The sequence below is a fragment of the Phaenicophaeus curvirostris genome, chromosome 2 (genome assembly GCF_032191515.1).
Source record: "Phaenicophaeus curvirostris isolate KB17595 chromosome 2, BPBGC_Pcur_1.0, whole genome shotgun sequence".
NCBI classification, from domain to species: Eukaryota; Metazoa; Chordata; class Aves; order Cuculiformes; family Cuculidae; genus Phaenicophaeus; species Phaenicophaeus curvirostris.
Window position 1 is genome coordinate 85,601,212 of NC_091393.1, and position 23,343 is coordinate 85,624,554.

The following is a 23,343-nucleotide window of genomic DNA, read 5'->3' on the forward strand; positions in this document are numbered from 1 at the left end:
TCTGATGACTTTCTTGTCACTCAAAGACCCTTATTTAAAATAGTGTGTAAGATGTGGGATAAACAGATCAGCAGTTTAATAATTCTTAAGTGTGTCATTATCTTAATACATCCTTTATATAGAAAGGCTAGAATAAAAATGCTGAATTTGGTCTTGATTTTTTTTTGATTCTTTAGTCAGTGAAGAGGATCATAAAGTCTTACCAATTTTGCCTTTCCCAGGCAAGAAAATGAACACTATCAATTGTATGATGATATTTAAATTATGGAATAATATACATAATTGTAATTAGGCACAATTTTTTGGAAGATTTTTCCATTGTGGAGATCACTTGCAGAAGTTTACGCTATCAAGAAAGATTCAAGAAAGTCCATCAAGATTCAGTCCATCAAGAAAGATTCGCTGGAATGATTTGTGAAGACTTTTTTGAAATAAAAAGCCTGGGGGAAAATTGTCATCTTCTTGACAGAATGTAAATTGAAAGGGGGAAGGATAAAACTTACATGGATTATTTACCCTGGTTTATCTCAGTTGCCAGATTTCAGACCCCTTTCAGCATTTACAATGGAATGAATAGAATAAACAGCTACTTTTTTTGTGGGTTTTTAATTGAAGTTCAGCATTAGTAATGCTGTATGACAGAATCTCAATGAGTATTTTTAAAAATGTTTTCCTTTTCTTCCAGCCTAAGCATTCCATTCTTTAAATGAAATTTAGCTTATGTCTGTATTTCTTGATGTTTTCCATCTTATGTATGAAAACTAGAAAAGGGCAAGCACCTTGCTTAGGTGTATTACAAGAGTTCCAATATAACACTTCTCAGTTGCATAAGTGGATTTTGTAATCTTTTGCCCTGTTGCTTGCACAATGTGAATTAAGTTAATTATTTATAGCTTGTCAGGGTAGCTGTGGAAGTGTCTGATGCAGTGCAGAAGAAGTTGAATTTGATAGAAAGCCAGCCTACTGTCAGTCTGGGTAGAGCCAGAAGACTTTTTAAAATGACAGATGAAAATTAAGAGATCTTTTTTTCTAGAGAAACTAATGTATTGTGTTTTACCCCTCAAATTTCCTATGCTTGTAGTTTCTTTCATTGCTTTAAAAGTGGTTTGGTTTTTCCTTTACTCTGTCTACTAGCTTTTTCAGCTTTTGTTAGTTAGGTTATCTACATGTCTATCTCATAGTCATTCTGAAATAAAAGGTGCTTCTGGACTGTTCAGTCCAGACCATCTCAAGTTATGAAGAATAGCCACTAGATGACATGCCACAGACTGAGATAAGGAAGGGCAGGGAGGTCCACTAAAGCTCCATATGGTGTATAGACTTTTTCACCATTAACATTTGTATAAGCAGTGGGATGTCTGATTTATTTTGCAGGTCCCCTTTCTTCTTTTAATATCTGCTAATGAGAGCGTTCACTGGATTTAAGCTGTTCTCCACAAAGTCTTGGCCTGGAGGTTCTGCCATCGGTAGGCGGTAAGACATATCCCACTACTTTGGAGTCAATAGAGCAGGGCAGGTAAGAGAAGTACCTTTTTGGTGCCCCACTGGCTGTCCCTGCCTGACCTTGCTGGGCCCAGGACCCAGGAACTGTCTGCCAGGCCCTTGACCCTCCCTGCAGCATGCCACTGACCGTCCCAGCTGACCAGCTCTGAGATCCGCTCCCTCTCCTCGCCCAATGGGGGCCTGATTTTTGCTAAGTCGCTGTTGAGTCAGGCTTTCACAGATAAGCAGACCCTGACCATGAAAGTTGTTAATTTCTCTCCCTCATGCCCCCTGCCTTTAGTTTATCCTGAACATTGTGTCATCTTTCTGCATCCAAACTTCCCCTGACGTTAGTGAAGGTAAGGGTTCAGGGACAATCATGTTTTTTCTTACAAGAAATGCTGACGTGAGCATTGGTCAGGTTAGGAGACCCAAGAAACTTGGTGCATGGGAAAAATATTTTGTAAAAACAAAGAAGTTGCCAATGGTGCCCCAAAACTTGCAGGTACTCAATTTTAACTATACATATTATTTTAGTGGTTTTAATGTAAAAAGCATTTCTTGTGCTAGAGAGATTTTTCCTGAGATACAAGGAAGAGTTATGAATAACAATAAATCAAACTATTCGGTTTATATCTTAGATGACTGCTGTATTTATTGAGCTAAGTGGCAGTACTCGATACAAGTCTTCATCCAAATATGATGCAATGGGCATCTAGGGGTTATGATAACAGAATATGCTTTCGACTCTGTAAGTTCTCCTGCTCTTGAAAATTCATTGGATTATGCATTGTGGAATAAGCTACTCTATAGCTATTTCTTATTCCAGAAAGCAAAACAAAATCCTTCCAGGAAAATTGATAGTACTTGTGTTTTTCAAGGTTATGTTCCTTTCATGTCATTTAGGACAGCGTGGGAAAACAGCTTTGTGTGTTTACTTTTGTTTTAATTGATCTGGCTTTGACTCCGCATCCTTTTACTGGGGTATCAGTGCTGGGATAAGTAAACAAAGTAAAGCTATGTACATGTTATGTTTGAGTCAACAGGGTATATGTTTTGGTCTCTGTGAAAAGAGAGGGTGGTTTCTCACTTCGTGGAATTAATCAGAAAGCATTTGGTGTCTATTTCACTTCTCTCATAATGAATGTAGTGAGAAAGGAGCTTAACACTGAGTACTTTCGAAAATTTCGCCCTCTGTGTCATCACAGTTTGTCCTGCTGTTTGGTCAGGCCATCTAACTTTTCTCTAGTGCAATTCCTTCTATAGGATGAGAAACTTAAACTATTTTTTTGTTCATGTAGAAATTAGAAGTGGGATATATAAAAAGTCTAGTTTTCTAAGATTGTTCCTTTCAAAAGGATGGTTAAATAAAAGTTAGATAAACTATGTCTCTTTTCTTTGTCCAAATGATCATTCTACTCGTAGAAAAGAGGATAATATCTAATGTGTAACTCCCAAAAGATGGATCAAACTGGAGGCCTGAAGGTCACCTTGGTTAAGGTCTGCATCTCATAAAGGAAGAGGCAAGTATAAGAAGTGGACCCTGCCTTTGAGGAATAAAATGTAGCTTCCAGAACAGGAACTAGTAATGGTAGACAGGCTTTCACTTTTTGCTGTTTCTTCAACAATAACCTAAATGCTTCTACTCCTTGGTCATATGGGGGTTCTTCTAAATTGTGATTCTTCCTCTAGTCTATAGCTGCTTTGTCGAGGGTGGAAGTGGTGGAACGGATGCTGAGTCTGTGCTCTGAACTGGCAAAGAAACTAACAAACTGGGTCCTCTTCCTTGATCTTTGTTCACTGCCACAGTAAAAGTAGCTGACAATAACAAAGTTACGGACTAGGGTGATTACATGTGAGAAGTAAAATTAATGAAGTGTACAAATATTAGATAACAAGTGCAACAGATAAATTCAGGAAAATAAAGATCTGATAGAAAATGGGCTTCTGCCATGCACAGCTGTGATATAGAATGATGCGATTATGAAAAAAAGGTGAATTCAGATGACCACTGAAGTTCTTTAGGATCTGGGTATTTTGATGTCAATAACTTGGTGTTGATGATGCTGGAATCCTGTCAGTGTCATTTCAGCTCTCAGTTCAGGCTACTGTTTGTATTTTTGCGCTGCAGTAATCATCATCATAAAAGTAATAAGAAAATAACTAAGGATATTTCTTTTTCTTTATTTCTTCAGAGACTTTTGTTTTGGATTGCAAGCTTTGTGGCACGGAAACTGAAATCTCTTCATCTTATTGGAAGTATTCAATTCTGGTAATAAACCCAGTCATATTATGGGACCATTGCTGCAGCTCTACTGGGACAGAAATGTCAGAGCTTTTATGAAGGGAATCCAATTTAGCCTCACAGTCTTTGAGATGGATTTGAAATTCTGAATTCAATTCTGCTGTGTTTTTATTTATATAGAATAGCTTATACTTTGTTCAAGGGAAAAAAACTCTTTTTATATCATCTTTAATAAAATGAGTAGAGTTGGCTACTCTGACCACTTAAACTCGAGATGCTTTTTCTAGATCTGATCTGTCTCCTGGAAGGATCACTGAAAAATTGCTGCAAAGAAACTGTGGGTTTACTCAGACGAAACCCGGCAGAGGTGTGATTGGACATTCTTGTATTGCTAGTAACAGACTGCTGGGTTTTTTCTGCTCTCTGTTACCATTTTTTACAGCCTCAACCTTGTTAACCATTAGGGCACACTTACCCTGTTATGGGAAAAGTACCTCTGAGAATTCCTACATACACATACATTTTTATACCTTATCTTACTCTTTCATAATTTATGGAATCATAAAATCATAGAATCACTAGGTTGGAAAAGATCTCTTAGATCACTGAGTCCAACCATTCCTATCTGCCACTAAACCATGTCCCTGAGCATGTTGTCTACCCATCTTTTAAACACCTCCAGGGATGGTGACTCGACCACCTCCCTTGGCAGCCTCTTCCAGTGCCCAATGATCCTTTCTGTGAAAATTTTTTTCCTGATGTCCAGCCTGAACCTCCCCTGGAGGAGCTTGAGGCTGTTCCCCCTTGTCCTATCAACTGTCACTTGGAAGAAGAGGCCAGCATCCACCTCTCTATAACCTCCTTTCAGGTTGGTTGGTCTCCCCTCAGCCTCTTCTTCTCCAGGCTAAACAACCCCAGCTCTCTCAGCTGTTCCTTATAAGGCCTGTTCTCCACCCTCTTCACCAGCTTTGTTGCCCTTCTCTGGACTCACTCCAGAGCCTCAACATCCTTCTTGTGGTGAGGGGGCCAGAACTGAACACAGTATTCGAGGTGCAGTGTCACCAGTGCCGAGTACAGGAGCAGAATAACCTCCCTGGACCTGCTGGCCACGCTGCTTCTCATACAAGCCAAGCTGCCATTGGTATAAAGTCTGTCACTGGAAGTGTTGAGTCTGACTATGAGATGCTTAAATTTGAAAATAATCCAGGTAATTAAGAATATCTTTTCTGAGTTATCAGGGTTTCACAGGTAGGTTTAAGATATACATAATTCTGGGCTTTCTAGATACAGTTATCTTTCTTCCCTGTCCAGTACTAATAAAATAACTTTGGGAGCATAAAGGCTTTTTTATTTCAGTTTGAAACTATAGGATATTAGGAACACAAATTAAGAAAATCTGTCTTTTGGACGTGAGGTAGGGTTGGAGGGGAAACACAGGACTTGAATAATGTAAGTTTCAACTTCTGTAATATATGCATAACACATTATCCAGCTTGTAGGCTGTTCAAGGTTCATTTTGAGAACATTCTTTCTTTCATGCACTTTCTTTCTTGGAAGGCTGTTCTTCAATGTAACTGCTATGTTTATGGCTTTTCTAATTTTCATCTTAAATGATTTATGCTGAGCTCATAGCAACTTCTCTTCAGCCGCTGCCCATGGTTTTCTAGTGGGGCTTTTTCTTTCCTGCCTGATGTTTATTATCTGTTACCATTATTTAGTGGCAAATTATTTAGAATTAGTTTGCTTTGAAGAGAAATCAGGACAGTCAGGTGGATGCAAGCTGACTGTGATCGCTGTAATTTGGGACAACTAGCTTATTTTAGTGATGATGATGGCATCTGCTCTTCTGCATTATACTGACCACAAAGCTGTCCTGAAAGTCTCTGAGGGACTGACCTGCTATACTTGTCCAACCTAGATAAGTCTTTTGAAAACTTTTAGTCATCTTAGTGGTAGAGTTATAAGGAAATCATAGTACAAAGAACTAAGTTGTACAGGTCTTCATTTAAGCATAGTCTGTAAAGAGAAGCAGTCTTTTTCTTAGACAAACGTAAGTAGTTAGAGAATGCTCACAACCTTTTGATACACAGATCCTTCCTAGACAGAACAGTCAAATGTTAGGTTGATTCAGAGAGCTTTTTTTTTGTTAGCAGAAGCAGTACTGGAGGATTTCTTATCTTTTGAACAACTTGTCCTCCAAAATACTGCATTCTAAAATGGGAAAGTGATTAGCAGTGAGATACACAGGGCAGCCAAATGACTTTTGCAGATGCCCAGACATGTTTAGGAATGTGTTTGAAATAGAAATTTACGTCATATATCTGGTATCAGAGTTTTGATGAGGAGCCATAGGCTAGACTGCATCTGGTGTATAGACGAGAAAACTAGATGTAATGGTCTCCTGGATATAATTAATCCATAGTTCCATAAGGGTAGAAGAAAACAAGTGAGGCGGGTCTCTGTTAGAGAGTGTCTCTTTTGAAGAAAAACAGTGGAAATAGAGCCATGTGCTCAACTAGCAATGGGTACTAGCTTACATTTGTTTAGACTGGCACAGAAACTCCTACGTGCCTGCTCAGAGGTCTTGAAATAGCAGGGTATTATTTAATGCCAGAAAGGAGGTGCTTTAGCAGCTGTTCAGAAGAATGAAGATCTCTGCATGGTTGTTGCAGCTGTGCCCACCCTCATCCTTTCTTCCTTAAAACACCCACTGGAGACAGTGCTCCTACCTGTGACAAAGACAGCAGCCAGTCTCTGCAAAGAGACTCTGACTTCTGGTGTATCCTGATACAGAGTTATAATGACTGAATACAAAAGATACTCCCAGAATATCAACAGAGGAAGAGAAAGAAAGGCCAAGAAGAAAGATCAGAATATCTTACTAATTTTATTGGGTTAGAGTATTAGTACAGGTATTTGAATTTTCTTTTTCATGATACTATGGAAGCAAGTAAAAGACAACTGATAGGTATCAAGTTAGCTGCTGCTGGAGCGTGTCCAAAGAAGAACAATGAAGCTGGTGAAGGGTCTGGAGGGCAAGTCTTATGAGGAGCAGCTGGGGGAGTTCAGTCTGAAGAAAAGGAGGTTGAGAGGAGACCTTATCACTCTCCACAACTACCTGAACGGAGGTTGTGGTGAGACCGGTGTTGGTCACTTCTCCCAAGTGATAGGAAGAGATGAAATGGGCTCAGGTGGTCAGGGTGGTTTAAACTAGACATTAGGAAGGATTACTTCATCAAAACGGTTGTCAAGCATTGAAACAGGCTTCCCAAGGATGTGGCTGAGTCACCATCCCTGGAGGTATTTACAAGATGTGTAGATGTGCATCTTAGGGACATGGTTTAGTGATGAATTTGGCAGTGCCAGGTTTATGGTTGGACTCATTGACTTTAAAGGTCTTTTCCAACCTAAACGATTCTGTGAAAGAAAAACTGCAAATGAATTGAAACAATAGTCTTGCTTTCTAATTGTTCTGCAGACTAGTGACAACACGTAGAATTAACTAACTTTGCTTCTTGCTGTTAGGGGAAGCCAGATGGTAGGACTAGCAAAATAACTATAATTAAACTCCTCCCATCTTCAAATGTAGAGATCATAATTCATGAAATGAATCCATGCAATTAGACAACATTCATGCAATTACAAGGTCATCGAATCATAGAATCACCAGGTTGGAAGAGACCCACCGGATCATCGAGTCCAACCATTCCCACCAATCTCTAAACCATGCCCCTCAGTACCTCATCCACCCGCTCCTTAAACACCTCCAGGGAAGGCAAGTTAACCACCTCCCTGGGCAGACCGTTCCATTGCCTAAAGACCCTTTCAGTGAAGAATTTTTTCCTTATGTCAAGCCTGAACCTCCCCTGGCGGAGCTTGAGGCCATTCCCTCTTGTTCTGTCCCCTGTCACTTGGGAGAAGAGGCCAGCTCCCTCCTCTCCACAACCTCCCTTCAGGTAGTTGTAGAGAGCAATAAGGTCTCCCCTCAGCCTCCAGGCTAAACAGCGCCAGCTCTCCCAGACACTCCTCGTAAGACTTGTTCTCCAGCCCCTTCACCAGCTTTGTCGCTCTTCTCTGGACATGCTCCAGAGCCTCTTTAGGTCAACACTGAATGATTAGTGGTTTGTGAATAATGAGCTAGTATCTGCTCTCAAAACTCAATGGGGATATCCAATTCATATTTGCTTTGTGACCATCTCCTTTTTCAAACCTATATCTGTAATCAGGAAGGAATTTAGATATCTTATGAGAAAGTGCATGAAACTTACGATTTTATTTTAACCCTAAGAAATGCCTTTGGAAAAATAAGTAATATCTTCTTTCATATTTATAAAGCAATTGTATGTGGTTTTTTGTTTGTTTTTGTTATTGGAAAGAAATAACTCTACAGCCTGCGTTAGGATCCTGAAAAGATTACATTTCTTAGAGATCCTTTAGGAGGCTTTGCCAAGAAAGTATGAACGCTGCTATCCAGTCAGAAAAAAGTCCACTTATTTCAGGAGCCTGTCTTCAAGAGTGGTAATTAGGTGATGCCAAGAGAGAACAGACATCTCCAGGCAACGCTCACTGCTTCCGCATTTGCGGTCTGTAATCAATACAGTGGAATTTATTAATTTATTTTTTAACTTATATAGAGAACATGCATGACAAAGCAACACAATTACTAATAGATTATGCTCTGAAAAGGAATCTTTAAATAAAAGATATGGTATGTAAAGCCCTTACTAACCTGGTGTGCAGTCATAGCTGATCCTAATATTGGTAGGTGTAAACCTCTTGAGATCCATGAAAAGAGTGCCATTGCATGCTTTCAGGAAGGATATCTGTGCCAACCAAAGAGATCTCCAGATCTAAACCAAACAAGTCATTTCCACTTCAGCTGAAAGATGCTGTCCACATGTTTTAGCCACACTGGATATTTCATAAATTTGTAGAACTAGTCCAGCTATTAGAGAAGGACAGCAAGCACATAGAGTTATGTGAAAACACTGGAAGCTTGATACATGGGATACATTGAAGCAGTAACTTCTGACTTTTTCTTTGCTTTACTAAACTGCTCCTTATAAATCCCTCCACAGAATCTTCTTCAGAGTTGCCTGTAATCTTCCCTCACATTTCCTGCAAGACGAACATGAGAACGAGGTAACAAACTTTCTCTCCTTTGTTTTAAACATTTTCCTTTATTTCCTCCAGCATTGGTTTGTTGTACTTTCTTGCATTTAGCTAATTCTGGTGGTAAACTCTTTAGGCAGGAATGGTGTTAACATAAACCTCACTGTGTTTAGCGAGCTACGTGTATGATCATCTGTAGAACAGATTATCATTGTGATTGCAACAGCTAGATCTGCAGGATTAACCAGTCAGACTAAGAAAAGCCAGCTGTTTTTTTTTTCCTTCTTGACTAATATCAAATGCTTTCTGAGCTCTTCAATAAGTAAGTGAGACTGCAAGGAATTTTGAACTTCTAGAACATACCCATCTTTGAGTTATGAATGGACAAAAAGGTGATTTCCGAAATGGGAAACCTGCTAGGCCAACCAGTAAGTCAGAATACGTTGTCTCATGATTGATTTGTGTTCAATTGACAAGGTTTTTATTTTTAACTCACTTAAGGGATTCTATGCTAATGGAGGTCTTCTTAAGTTATAGAAGTTTGCTGAGGGTTTGGTGGTTTTTTCCCCCCCCCACTTTCCTCTGTGTCCTTTCTGGTAACTCTCTGTTTGATTTGGGGTGGATTCTCCAAAAATGGCTAAGAATCTTCTATAACACAAGCTGTCGTGGTCCAGACTTATTTAGAGGATTTGGAAAATTCCTGTTCTAGGTGTCTTGATTCTCTGCTCGTGAAATATGTATCCCATTAGGGTGGTGAGAAAATGGATTAATTTGATACTGTGTGATCAGTGACACTTCAGATGAGACCTGAAGTTACACATTACTGTGCAATCTACATACAGAGGTTACTGCTGTGGATGTATCTATTTTTATATTACACATGTAGTAAAAATGGGTCAAAAGTATACATTATGATGGAATATCATAAGATGCAGTTTACTGGCTTGGCAGAAAGGAATAGTTTAGCTATAAGGCTACCACCAAGTCTAGACAAAAATTTGTACATGGGATTCCTAAAACAAGAGATGATGTGATTCCAAATATTCTTTAAATCTAAGAAAAGCATTGTGCACTATGGAAAACACAGATTAGGAAACTCAGCCTGTTTGATTTTCATGTTAGTGCTGCAACGGGTAGTTGCTTTAGGATTGCCGTAACGCATTTCCTGTGGTTATGAATAATAATTCTAATTTAAAATATTACAAAACTACTTATGAGTACTAAGTCTGTGTACATTAATTTCGAGATTCATGCTTAATACTTGAGGGTAATGATCATGTAAACTTGCATATAGATACGAAGTAACAGAATGGAAAATTATTTTGAGCGAAGTGTCATTTTTTATTAGTCTTATACTACAGAGTGGGAGGTGGCAGACGACAGGTGTCAGCACTGGTTCAGCTATGCACAACTTCATTGCAAATATAGATTAGGGCAGCTGGTGTGAAGCAGAATTTTGCTGTGAATTGTATTTTCAGCAAACTGAATGTCTGCAAAGAAGTGCTGCGACAGTGTTTTGACACTTTTTATGAAATAGCTTTTCTAGGGGATAGACTGGGCAATAGAACACGAAGGTCAGAAGATTAAAGCTGGTAAAAATAATGTATGTGTTTATTCACTTTGACATATTTCCAAAATACTGAACAAGCAACTGTTTCTGAAAATGGCAATTTGATTAGGTTTTGTTGTTTTGTGAATTGTTCAGAGAGGTTCCTGGGAGGGAGACTTTGCTGTAGTGCTTTTCCGGGGATTTTAAGAAAACGAAATAACTGACCAAAGTCACAAAAATCAGAATGGAACAGACAAGATTAAATACAGTGCTTGGAAACTTCCATGAGACTTTGGAATCGTGCTGTTCTGTGGAGGAATTTTACTGGACCTAGGAATCTGGACAATTCTACAACACCATTGGAAAAAACCCAAGAAGACTTAATGCAAAATGTATGGTTGTGTAATGGATAACCCAGAAGAAACCACCACTAAGGAAATGGATGACAAAAAGTTCTTCCAAGAATTTGCTTTCCTCTGTGTTTCACTGGCAACAAGCACCTGATTACCAGGACATGAGGATTAAGCCAAAACAGGTGAGTTCAAAGGCTATAAGAGCCCAGTGAAATCATCATGGTCTTAGCTCTGCAGGTCTTTTGAGGTGCTGAATCAGAGTTTCAGTTCTCCAGAATTACTTTTATCTGGGCAAATACATGTCTATTTAAACCATGTCCTTGCAAGCAGAGGACGCTATGGCTTTAAAACTCTAAGAAAAAATAGTGAAGTAGTCTTGCAGTCAGCCTACTAGCTGGTGTGCAGGTATCAAGGAGTTTTTAAATAAGCAGGTGTTCATATGTGAAAGACCTCTGTGTGGTGAATGCCAGGTGAATGGCTATGCACAGAGGAAGGGAAACAGCTTTTTGTTGTCAATATTTGGTGAGGGACAGTTTGAAGAAACCTCCTCTCCGCTGAAGTTTGCATTGTATTGCAAAATGCACTGAATTCCTGGCAGCCATCGCAGTAGCACATTCTGAGTGCCCCAAGCCTGGCAGTATAATCTAAAGGGAACGCAGCTGAATTGTGTTCTATTTCTATATAAAAGGGGGTGGGTCACTATGCTTGTTCCAGCTCCTTTTCTGTCACTGCTGCAGAAGAACCAACCAAATGCAGCTGGCACGCCTCTTCATTGGCTCTTATATAATATGGGGTTTCACAGGGCAGTGATGTAGAAATAAAGTCAAACATTCTTGAGGCAGACTCATATTACTTGTCTGTAGTGCTGGTGCTCACTTCACCGTGGGGTGTAGGGCTGTTCTCGGAAGGGTGATCTGTGGCCCTATTTGAGTGAATTTTGGAAGGTGTGCAGGATGCTTCCAAATGAGACAGGGGATCAACTTGTTTTCTTTGTGAATGGTAAAAAGGTAAGGAAGATTCCAGCTTTCTGACTGGCTTGTTCCTGGCTTGATTACTTGTTTTTCCAGTCATCTTTTTCCTCCTCTGAAGTTTTTGATTATCAGTATAATTGCCATGATTTTTAAATATTAAATCATGAAAACTATTTATTGTTTTGCTAAGTGGCTTTTCATCTTCTTCGTCTTCACCTTGTAATTATTAAGAAAATAAAACTATATAATGTGCCTTTTACATTTTAGTATCATTGGCAATAATGTAGCACAATTCTGAGGTAACTACTTTTAAATAAAGGTACATTACATCTTTAATACAATAGATTACAACAAATCTGGGACATGTAGCTCAAATGTAAACATGCATATATAATTCATATATCCAGTACGTAATTCTGACATTTGATTTCTTAAAGGGGTTTAAGTAAAATGTTAATTCCATTTCCTTATAAAAAGCTAGAAAACTCTTTAAAGTCAAAGCCAATTAACTGATATTGTTTTCTAGAGCAACTGATAACAATTACTTTAGAAGTGACTGTGTCTCACAGGAGGGTAGGCTAGTCACATGCTGGACATATTCGAACAGTTTGTCCCAGACTCCCGTGTCTCACTGTAACCTTGATTCTTCAAAACTTTGTTACAGTCAAGACTGCCTCTTCTTTGACCTGTGAGTGCCAAGTTAGTTCTGTTTCTGAGTGTAGCTCGGTGTTAATTTTGCCCTGCCACCTTCCCCTTGCCTATATACTTGGGCAGGGAAATTTGTGTCAAAGGAGATTCAAGCTGGAAAACTTGCAGAGGGAAGACAGTTGCATATCCACTGTGTACTGTGGAGCCAAGGGTTTGTGAAGCTTACCTGTGTGCTAACATGCAGCACTAAGTTTGGGCTAGAGAAATAATTTTTTTAATCCCCAGAGGGATCACACAGTATTCTTATTTGGTTAAAAAGCTCTGTGCCCTGCCCTACAGAGTGGCATAGAATTACTATCAGTTTTGGTTTTGTGCTACTTTAGTCATGTGTGAATGTGGATAAGATTGCTGCTACAATTGGGGTGTTTTATTTAGGAATTTAGATCCAAAACTGGATTGAAATTTGGGCTTTACAAAGTACTAGGTTATTTGATTTCAAAGTTTCTTTTTATCTACATATCAATAGTTATATGAAGAATTGAGCTTATCTAGAATGTATTATAAGTTATTCAAAAGCTCTTCAGTGTAATACTGATATAGAATCTAGCCCTGGTTCTGCAGTTTTATACGTGATGACAACTGAAGCTTTGCTCACACTGATCAGTAATTGTTCATGTGTCAATGTCAATTGACATATCAGCTGTTTATTGTTTTTAGAGGGAGGTGAAAACTTGATACTTGAAGTTAATCATGACTAGCTAATTCAGTCTAGTAATTGAGAACATGAAGCAGTGGCATGGGATGATCTGTGAATTTAATCTGATGAATTTTCTGCTATGATTGGTACAGGTGGTGTACCAGTAACTTGTCCTCTTGCTTAGTGACTTTAGATCCCTCCTCTGTAAAACTCAGTTTTTAGAGGGTGAACTGGGAACTTGGAGCCTTGCAGTAGGAGATTTTCACTAACATACTGGACAATCCAGATCCTGTTACAGGCCAAGTGTACTGTCTTGCTTTCTTTTTCTGGTATGCTCTAATGAAAGAGAATTGTAGTTCTGGTGCCAGATCAGCTAAGGTTCAAAACCAATATGCTACTCATGGTAGGTAAAAAGAGTTTATAAACAAAATCCTATATGCATTTACAAACAGTGCTTCAGCATTGGTCAGTGCTTAGGTGTTACAGGAATATTGCTCTGTGTAAATTGGTAGAAAAGCCCTTTTTCCTGGGGTGTACTCTTGTCTAACATATGAAAATGGGTATCAGTCAGAGCAAAAAAGAAGAGACTGAGCTGCACAGAACTGTTTTTGTGAAACTCTTCTGTGCACATGGGTTGAGGCAGAGAAGGGGAGAAAGACCAGCGTAGACCTTGAAATCTAGCAGCAGAAGACAATTTGTTCCTTTTATATCTGCTGTCTGGTTTTGCGATGTCCTGGAGCTAGCAAACATGCTGTGAATGACATTGCCCTTGGTGTATCAGCACTTTTTGTGGAACTGCAATTCCTGTTTACAAAAGCCACGTCTCAGAGCTGACCTTGTGCATGCGTAAAGGGATTTCTCACAGTGTAATCTTGGCAGTTGTTGGATAAAAACCAACCCACCAGGGAACAATTAATACTACCAATTGTACCAACTCCTTCCATATGTCAAGGCTGTCTCAGCATCCTTCCCTGCTGGCTCATGGAACTGCCAGTGCTACCAAAGGAGCAAGTTCCGTTGATCAGAGAGGAGAGAGCTTCCTGGGTTGTGCTCTACCCAGTGCCTCCAGTGACTTTTTTTCCTATTCTTTATTTATATGTGCTGCAAAAGCGACTCCAGTTACACCCACACCAAATACAGGTTTAAAAGAGAAAATTTTACTTATGGGGCAATCCATTCTGTGGCAACAAATGTGGAGTTCATTGCAATACTTCTGCACATGACAGGTTATATGATGGAAAGGGTATTGGGAAGTGCCTGGGCAGTGTTTAATGTGCTGAAACAACAGGTAACAAATTAGGATAGGGCTCCATCTGCCTGGAGTCCTGACTAAATATTCCAGGCTATTTGCTGCAAGGAATATGATAGCGTGGCCAGTGGGAAAAGTTAGTGCGGCATGAATTTGTGACAGTTTGGCGTTGCTAATGTGCTGCTGATATGTCATGGCAAAAAAACTGCGTGATAAGAGGTGGGTGATAAGATAGGGGCTTTCATGGCAGTGAGTTCTCTCTTGCGTTAGCCCAGTCTACAGTGTTGTCAAGAAAAAGTCTCCTTAGAACAGCTGAGCATACTTCACATTCAGGGTTGTTTATTTTAAGCACCTATTTACTTTACTGGGCATGAAACTTGGCACACAACTAGTGCAAAGTTATCTTGATAGTCTGCCTAGACTAGAATGGAAAACAACACACAGAATTTAAAGCTAATAGTGGCAATTTTGTTTTCCTCAGTTGTCAAATCTGTCTCATGCATGTGTAGAATGTAATTTTAGTTAAAACACTATTTCTATCCTGAATTAACATTGAATATTTCAATATTTCTGTTTCTATCCTGAATGTTAAGAGAAGATCTATGCTGGAAGCCATATTAGACCTCTTCTGAACTCTGTGGAGGTTTGATTGCAGAAGGGATCAGCCAAAATATAGGACCCTCTGGCTCCTACATAACCAGCAAATTACAAGTTTTCAATGTACTGGTTTAAAGCAGAACAAAATATTCTCATGACCAACAGCAGATGTGCATTGTGTGGTTATATTGTGTTTGTTGTCTAGTTGTGTTCTAATTGTCTTTCCTAGTAAATGAATATTACATCTCTCATTGACATCAGGAATACACGTTTACAGTTTTAAGGTCCTAGGGGACCATTACCGTTGACTAGTCTTACTTGCTGCATAGCAGTATGGTTAAAGCTTTTCACCTTCTCTTCTTGCAGCTAATTGAGTTACTAGGGACTAGGGGTTAAATGAGAGCTTGTTGCTCAGAAAATCTTCTGTTTCTCATTTAAAGACCCTACTTGATGGAAAACTTTGGATGTTTAGTAAACTGAGGAAGTTTCTATTTTATTTTCTTTTTTGTTCCTTTATCTACCTTGGTCAACTATTGTTGTTTTAAACTGAAAAATCCTTTCTTTAACTTTCTGGGAATACAAATTTATGTTGTGCAAAGGCAAAATTAACCAAGTTAGTGAAAGGCAAGTCAAGATGACAGCAAACAAAATATTTATTGAGATCCAAGTTTTGTACATGAAATCATGGGGAAGTAAGCTTAACACCTCTCTGAATCAGCCCATGGGCTCTAGTACTGCTTAAGAACTTATTCTGTGTAGTCACACAGAATCACACAGAATAACTAGATTGGAAAAGACCCCCAGGATCAAGTCCAACCATTCTTATCAAACACTAAACCATGCCCCTCAGCACCTCATCCACCCGTCTTTTAAACACCTCCAGGGAAGGTGACTCAAGCACTTCCCTGGGAAGCCTGTGGCAGTGCCCAATGAACCTTTCCGTGAAAATTTTTTTTGTGATGTCCAGCCTGAACCTCCCCTGGCAGAGCTTGAGGCCATTTCCTCTTGTCCTGTCCCCTGTCACTTGGGAGAAGAGGCCAGCACCCTCCTCTCTACAACCTCCTTTCAGGTAGTTACAGAGAGCAATAAGGTCAACCTCCTCTTCTCCAGGATAAACAACCCCAGTTCCCTCAGCCGCTCCTCATAAGACTTGTTCTCCAGCCCCCTCGCCAGCTTCGTTTCTCTTCTCTGGACTCACTCCAGAGCCTCAACATCCTTCTTGTGGTGAGAGGCCCAGAACTGAACACAGTATTCAAGGAGCGGTCTCACTAGTGCTGAGTACATAGGGACAATAACCTCCCTCAGCCTGCTGACCATGCCATTTCTCGTCCAAGCCAAGATGGCATTGGCCCTCTTGGCCATCTGGGCACACTGCTGGCTCATGTTCAGTTGGTTGTCAATCAACACCCTCAGGTCCTTCTCCTCCAGGCAGCTTTCCAGCCAGACTTCTCCTAGTCTGTAGTACTGCACAGTCCTTAAAGCCTGAAGGACTGTAGGGCCAGGCTGCACTCCCTGATGAGTTGATGCCAGTATTTAAGACTTTTAGAATCAGTAGACAAATAATGTATAGTACAAACACAGCAGTACAAAGCAAATTTTTTGGGAGCTGACTGTCAGTGTCACCTTAACATTTTCAACAAAGTTTCTTTCTGCATTTGATTAATATTTAAGATACCACATGCAGTAAAATCCACACTTTTAAATCTACCAAAATGTAGCCATAAACACGATGTATTTGGCAGTATGCCGTTAGGTTAAAAAAAAGCAAACCCAACACCAAAAAACCCCACCTAAACACCAATAATTGAGCAAAAAGGAAATATTTTCATAATTACAGTATCTAAGTAGGCTGATCCTGATTCAACTCCCACTGAAGGCAATGGATGTAATTCAGCTTCCTTTTGTACAAGTACACTGGAGGAGGTGAGCAAGAAGTTTTTTGGTGGGTAAGATATTGAGCTGTGAATCACGTTGTTCTGGGCATCAAACAAGAGAAGATCTTATCTGCACCCACGGATTTTTAAAATATTTAGAGGACAAATCACAGCAGGTGAGTGTAACAATCCATTGAAGAAATAACATGTTGGAGGACAAAACCATCATCAATGACAATGAACCAAAGACAGGAATGGTAAAATTTTCCACTCCGTGGCCAGCAAGAGAGATTCATAAATAAACATTGTGTCACTAGGAATCTGAGTGCAAAGAAATGACTCCTTGCTCTGATGTGTGAGGTTTGTTTTAATCCAGAATGTCCTCCAGGCTCTTACCCCTTATCTCCCTCTGATCCCAAGTCTCTGCCAGTACTGCAGATATACAGCTACAGTGAAGGAGTTTGAAGAAGCTGAAGTAAAAATCAGGGCTATCAGTTTGAACAGGATAAGAGTAAGGATTGTTCAGGACATGTTCTACTGCATAGTGGGAGGCACGTTCTGATAAAGTTGAGCAAAGGTTTGATTTTGGGACTTAACACATGCTAAAGAGCTTCACTAAAAGTGTATGGTGCTGAGGGGTTAAATGCTTTGCTGAGTGAAGCCTAGGGCCATGTTTTATTTCTTAACTTTCTGAAAAGGGTCCGTTGGGCCAAACATTGAATTGCTTGATTTGTGTACATAATGGACCACTTCTTGTATTATTTCAAGAAAACTTCTTGAGGTATTTTCTTTGATTGAGGTATAGAATAATCTCAATGGTCTTTAACAATCTGGAAAACTGTTCTGAAGCTTTTTCTCTCTGCCTAGCTATCTTGGAATCTGCTTTGAAAGGATTTACAATGGCCATTGCCATAGCCCGGAGGAATAAGCTTAGTTTGTCAATGAGGGTATGAGCTCATGGGAGCTCATGGGGAAGGCTCTTTACCTGTGAAAAATGACACTAGTCACAGGCATTTTTGAAATTGTCTGCTTGCATCTGTCTATTTACCAAATTACTGCAGAGGGATATATGTGCTTACTCTGAATCAATTGGTCATGACAAAGCCTCTACGTGCTCTTACTTGTTTCTATGCATCTAGAAGGTTAGGGAACACAAAAACTCTGCTTTGAACAGCAGCAATATGAGTGCTGCATGATTTGCAGTAAGACACCCCCAAAGTAGAAGAATGAACTCTGTTTCCTTGTAGAGTATCCCTGACGTAGGAACGAGATGTGCAAAAAATGAACAATTGTGTTTTGTAGCAGCAGCTTTATTGGATGGTTCTAAAAACTTGGACTCAAATAGGAGGTATGAATTTTATCTCTTTAGAATAACCCTGTCACGTGTCAAAGGCGTAAAACTGAAGAGGTTGTGAAGGTTTATCAGCAGGAGAAAAGGCTTACACAAATGAACTCTGTTTCAGTTTGCCCTTCAAACCAGGAGTGAGTAGCTTAAATAAACTGTAACTATTGTACTTAGGACTTGTACAACGTAAGCGCCAAGAACACATGATTACATGATCACACAGTGAATTTGTAAAAGTTTTTTGGCACTCTTAATAATAGAAAAGGGGGAAGAGAAGCTCTGTGGCCATTTGGAGGCAAGGGCAGAACTTTGATTTCTGACCATCGGGCAGAGGCTGAAGTAAAATCTAATTTTATGTCTAATGGATAACTGCTAATAACGTTGTTCTCTAATTGGATGGAGCAGACTCAAAATGTGCAGAGAAAATTTCTCCTTGGTTGGAAATGTCATGTTCCCACATTTAGAATGGCTACTAACATAAGATTGATTTAACATTAACAGGGAAGAAATAGAAACTTCAAGATGACTGGTACTTGCTGTCTGTCCTGCAGCTTCTGTATTTGCCATGTTAGAGTTTCCACTATTGGGTTTGGGGTTTTTTCTGTTTTCTCTGTGAATTCTATTACTGGTGCTGTTTCGATCGTTCTGTTTATCTGCTCACTTTCCCTGTCTACTAATAGTAAGAAGGGGCAGAGGTCAGCTGTAGATGCTCTGTAAAGATGAGCTACTTGTTGTGAAGATGTCAGGAATTCAAAACTTGAGTACAAAATACATTTTTTTCTCTCTCTCCATCACTACTAATTCTGTTTGCCATTTTTAATGAAGAGGTCTTTTAAAATTTGCCTCAGTGGGTCATGGCGTAACGCATATACTTTCCTTTGTCACAATAAGTTCAAGGAAATGTGTCTGGATACATGACCAACCTTGCTAAACCTAGTAAGAGGAGTTAATCAGCAGTTCTGCTCCCTGCTTTGGAAAAGAATTTGCAGAAAGACCAAACTTTCTCCTTTCAACTAACAAATCTGTGTTGTAAAGCAATCTGTACGTAACAGCAACTTTACCTTCTTGCAGGTGATAGAAAAAGACGTGGATCCTGAAACAACTCTGCTAACCTATCTACGAAGAAAATGTATCCAGTGTCAGAAGAAACTGCAGAAGGCTTTAAATACCTACAGCATTTTGTAATTGGTTACTGTTCTGTCTGTCACTTGAATGCTAGGCAGAGCTTGTACACAGAGTACAGGAGGGAGGAGTGCTCTGCATGGCCTAGTATTTCTTGCTGGTAAAGGTTACAGCTGGTATTCCAGGCTTAAACAAAAGCAAATTTAAAATAATATACTTTAAATAAAGTGTACATAATTTATTAATACCTTGAAGGCCAAACTTTCAGGACTGCTAGGAATTAGAATATGATGGGAAAAAAGCAATGCTGAGATAACAATAGAACTGAAGGAAATTTGAATTTGTTTCACACAAATTGCAGACAATTTTCTGGCTAAAACATTACAGCCACTCAAGCTGCTTTCTGTATCATCCAACAATTTGGGTATTACTGGATAGTTAATATCCAATAACTAGATTATCATGCCTTTTTTTATCAGATGACCCAGAAGTCATCTGAAAATTCTGCAAACTCAGAGGCAGGGGATCACAACATGTACCGTGGGGATATTTACATGAATGGATACAAGCAGTCTCATTTCACTCCTATTTGAAACTGGTCAACATATGAGTAAGATCAGCTTCAGGAGCTGGGTAGCTATTACTGTGATGACCAGTCTGGTTCAGTAGGTAGTGTCATTCCATCATTTTTGAGTTTTTTTTCTAATCAGCTGGGTGTCTACATATGCCAAACTGTCCACATCTGTGTTGGTGTATTCCTTAAAAGGAATCAGGCATACTTATTTCACCATGCTGCTGCATTCTATATGTCTGGGATCTGAAAGAAGTACAGGGATATTAATCACACTCCTCTTCAAGGTTTCCAGCAGAACCATCAAGAACCCTATTTTGTCTGTCTGGATAAAGTTCAAGAAGAAAAATAAGTGGTGTGACTCTTGTGCCTGTGTGTGCTTCTTACTGCTAGACCTTTTACATCTAAGCTTGTTAATAACTAATGGAAATAGCTTTGTAAAGAAGTAATCAGAGTTCATCAAAACTGATCATCTACATTAACATTCTGGTGAACTTATTTAGTCAGATTCTGGTTAAGGTCAGAAAAATACTTTGAGAGACATGTTTTTTGAGGGAGATGAGTACTGTTGTAACGAAAAGATGGTGTAGTAAAGCTGTTATTTCTGCTGAAACAGGCATGTGATTGTATGAAAAGTAGATGTGGTGCCTAGGGACATGGCTTAGCAGTGGACTTGGTGGTGTTAGGTTTATAGTTGGACTCAGTGATCTTAAAGGTATTTTCCAACTTCTTTCAGAAGCTTTCATGTGTCCATTGCTAATGAAAGCAGGTGTTCTTTCCCACCAAAACTCTCTCTGGATTGGTCAACTCTCTTCACAATAAATAAGGGTCAAATTACCTCCTAATGAGTGAATGAACACAAAGCAGAAGTGACTTGAGGAATTCTCTCCTGAAATCCCTTTGCAGAACATTTGATGTAATGCCTGATTGTGAAGTACGGACATGTAGCCTTTCTGCAGCTTGTGGAGGAATTTGCTTAAGCCAGTCCATGCACTTTGTGAGTTCCCAAGTGTCTGTGCACTGTTTCTGTGCATTTCTGCTTAGTCTAGTTCTTAGTGTCACCCTCATGTGGTTTTATAGGACTTAGGCTATTGGAGGGTGTGCTTGGCTGATTTTGTCCCTAGCAATGGGGAAATCATCATAAAAAGAACCAAGAGAGAACTAGAGCGGCCAGACCACGACTCTTTAAGTGCTGGAAGTTTGTGCATGGTTAAAGTGCATCTCCCATGTCTGTGCTAAACTATGTAAATTGTAGCACTGCATGACTGCCTTTACTGGCCACTTTCTATGTGGTAGGAATCACCAAGTGTGGGAAGAAGTCAGCTACCACTGCTGAGGGCTGCTGAAAGACATTCACCCTGTGTCTCAGGGATGTGGCTGCATGCCTGAACAGCTTGTGCTCAGCAGTTAAGGAAGTCTCCCGTATGTAGATTTGTATTCTGAGTCTAATCAAAGGAAGAACAGTTGAAATTCAGAAATTTTTAATTTATTCTTGGAGTCTATTGGAATGTGCACTGCTTCCTTATTAGGGCTTTGGGTGTTGATCTCAGAGGTCATGGTGTCAGCATTTGAAACTTTCCTTATGTTAAATTAAGTTATTAGGCAGGAAAAAAGGGGATTTGGTTTCCAGCAAGAATCTGTTGCTAAGCCTTAATTGACAACGTTTGAGCAGGCTTCTGCCAATGCTCTTTGTGTTTTCCTTGATTCCTGCTCTCTCAGTGGGCCTCTGTGGAACCAAACTAGGCTGTGGAGAAGGTGGATGTGGTGCTTGCACTGTTATGATATCGAAGTACGATCCCTTTCGGAAGAAACTCCTGTATCCTTTGCAGTCTGAGCTCTTCAACAGAAAAATGAAATGGGGACAGATCTAGGCTCTTGAAGTTCCAGATGTGGTACTATCTTAAAAGAAAACTGTATAATGTATGTTTCTGCCAAAGCATAATTTTCACTTTCAGAGCATAAACACAGAAGGCTAAGACAAGGTACTTTTTTCCTACAGCATTGCATAGTGCTGCTAGGGAACTATTTTACTGTGCTTTGAAATATCTGCATTGATTCAAGCAGGCGGGCTATCTGCCTTTCCCAGTTCAGAAAACCTATATGTTCTTTTCTCGCAATGTAATATAACTTCTTGCTGTGATGACCCAAGTGATGATTACTGTGATAAAAAATCTGTATTGCAATTGTATTACTACAATAATCTGGTTTCTGTATGCTGGTAGATATTCACTTTTGCTCTGCTTCTATAGAATGACTCTTATTTCTTGAGACAGAAACTTTCCTCCTGTTCTTTGTATAATTGAAGAGTGAAGCAGTGGAAGTGAACCAGAAGGGAGGTGGATAGAGACGATGAGGTCAAGGAACAGGCCTCAGTTTGTTTTTACTGTGAGGAAATGGAAAGCACTGAAATCTTGGATATATTTGGAATAATGCTTGGAGATACTTTAACTTGGGATCACTTAACTTAGTGGTTCTGCTTAGTAACAAGGTCTTGAGTAGGATATGATTGTTGTGTCTTCATAGAAATGAAATGCTAATTCCTAGACTAATTTTGACAATATTATTCTATTTTACCTTCATCCTGGACTCTTTCCTCTTACGTACCATCTAGAAATGGTTTCCTATGTAAAAGGCTGAGAGCTCCACACTCTTATGTAACTTTGAGTGGGTCAGGCCATCTTGGTATTTCTAGTGTGCCTCTATAATTTACATGGGTTCTATAGCTTAACACGCAAAGAGGATGTTGAAAGCACTGTCAGATTTAATTACCTTAATTTATTATTTTAGCCACCATACTGCCAATGCCTGCCTCTTCCCTATCTGTGCCCTGCATCATGTAGCTGTAACTACTGTTGAAGGCATAGGAAACACAAAATCCAGGCTGCACCCAGTGCAGGTAAGCTATTAATACTAGTTAGTAACTTTTAAACCTTCTGTCTATATTTTCTTCTTATGTGAATCTATCCTGTTCCAGGGTGCTGAGATCTCCATCATAATGTTTGAGCTGGGAGTTTGTCTTTCCACATGAGTAGTGTTTACTTGTAGGAATGACTAAACGATGGAATCAAACTCCTGGGTCAAAATTGCAGTTCTCTTATGCCATAACAAGTTAACTGATACTATCCTGGCTGAATAGCTAATGTTTTTCTTCTGGGACTACATGGCTGTATTTGATCCACATCCTGGACTGAATCCCAGTAACTGGGGAGACTGATGTTGTGATGAAAGTCTAGTATAATAACTTGGAGCCAGGAGATATAACATACATTTTGGCTTTCCTATGGCTTTTAGTGAATAACCTTGGTTTCTCATCCTGCATAGTTAGGAACCTAGCCTGCAGTTGAAAATATTCTGGAAGGGGAGGAGTGAAAGGAATGTGAAGCCTTGCTCTTCTAGCAAGGTGTTGTAATACACTTTTTACGGCAGCAGACTTGCCTTGGCTTTATCTGAGATATTGCTCCTTTAAGAGAAACTGTGATTAATCTCTGTTTGTGCAGTGGATAGGACCTTTGCCAACGTCTGAGATAG

General features: G+C 39.5%; 1 protein-coding gene across 1 annotated transcript in view; it reads left to right on the top strand.

Moving 5' to 3' along the window:
* Positions 1-11,512: 11,512 nt before the first annotated feature.
* XDH (xanthine dehydrogenase) overlaps positions 11,513-23,343 on the top strand; it is a 49,111-nt gene continuing 37,280 nt past the window's right edge. Inside the window, exons 1-4 of the mRNA XM_069852760.1 lie at positions 11,513-11,748; positions 19,194-19,251; positions 21,535-21,631; positions 22,603-22,711. Of these exons, the coding sequence (XP_069708861.1) occupies positions 11,695-11,748; positions 19,194-19,251; positions 21,535-21,631; positions 22,603-22,711 (318 nt within the window). The 5' untranslated portion in view covers positions 11,513-11,694. The remainder of the gene's footprint in view (positions 11,749-19,193; positions 19,252-21,534; positions 21,632-22,602; positions 22,712-23,343) is intronic.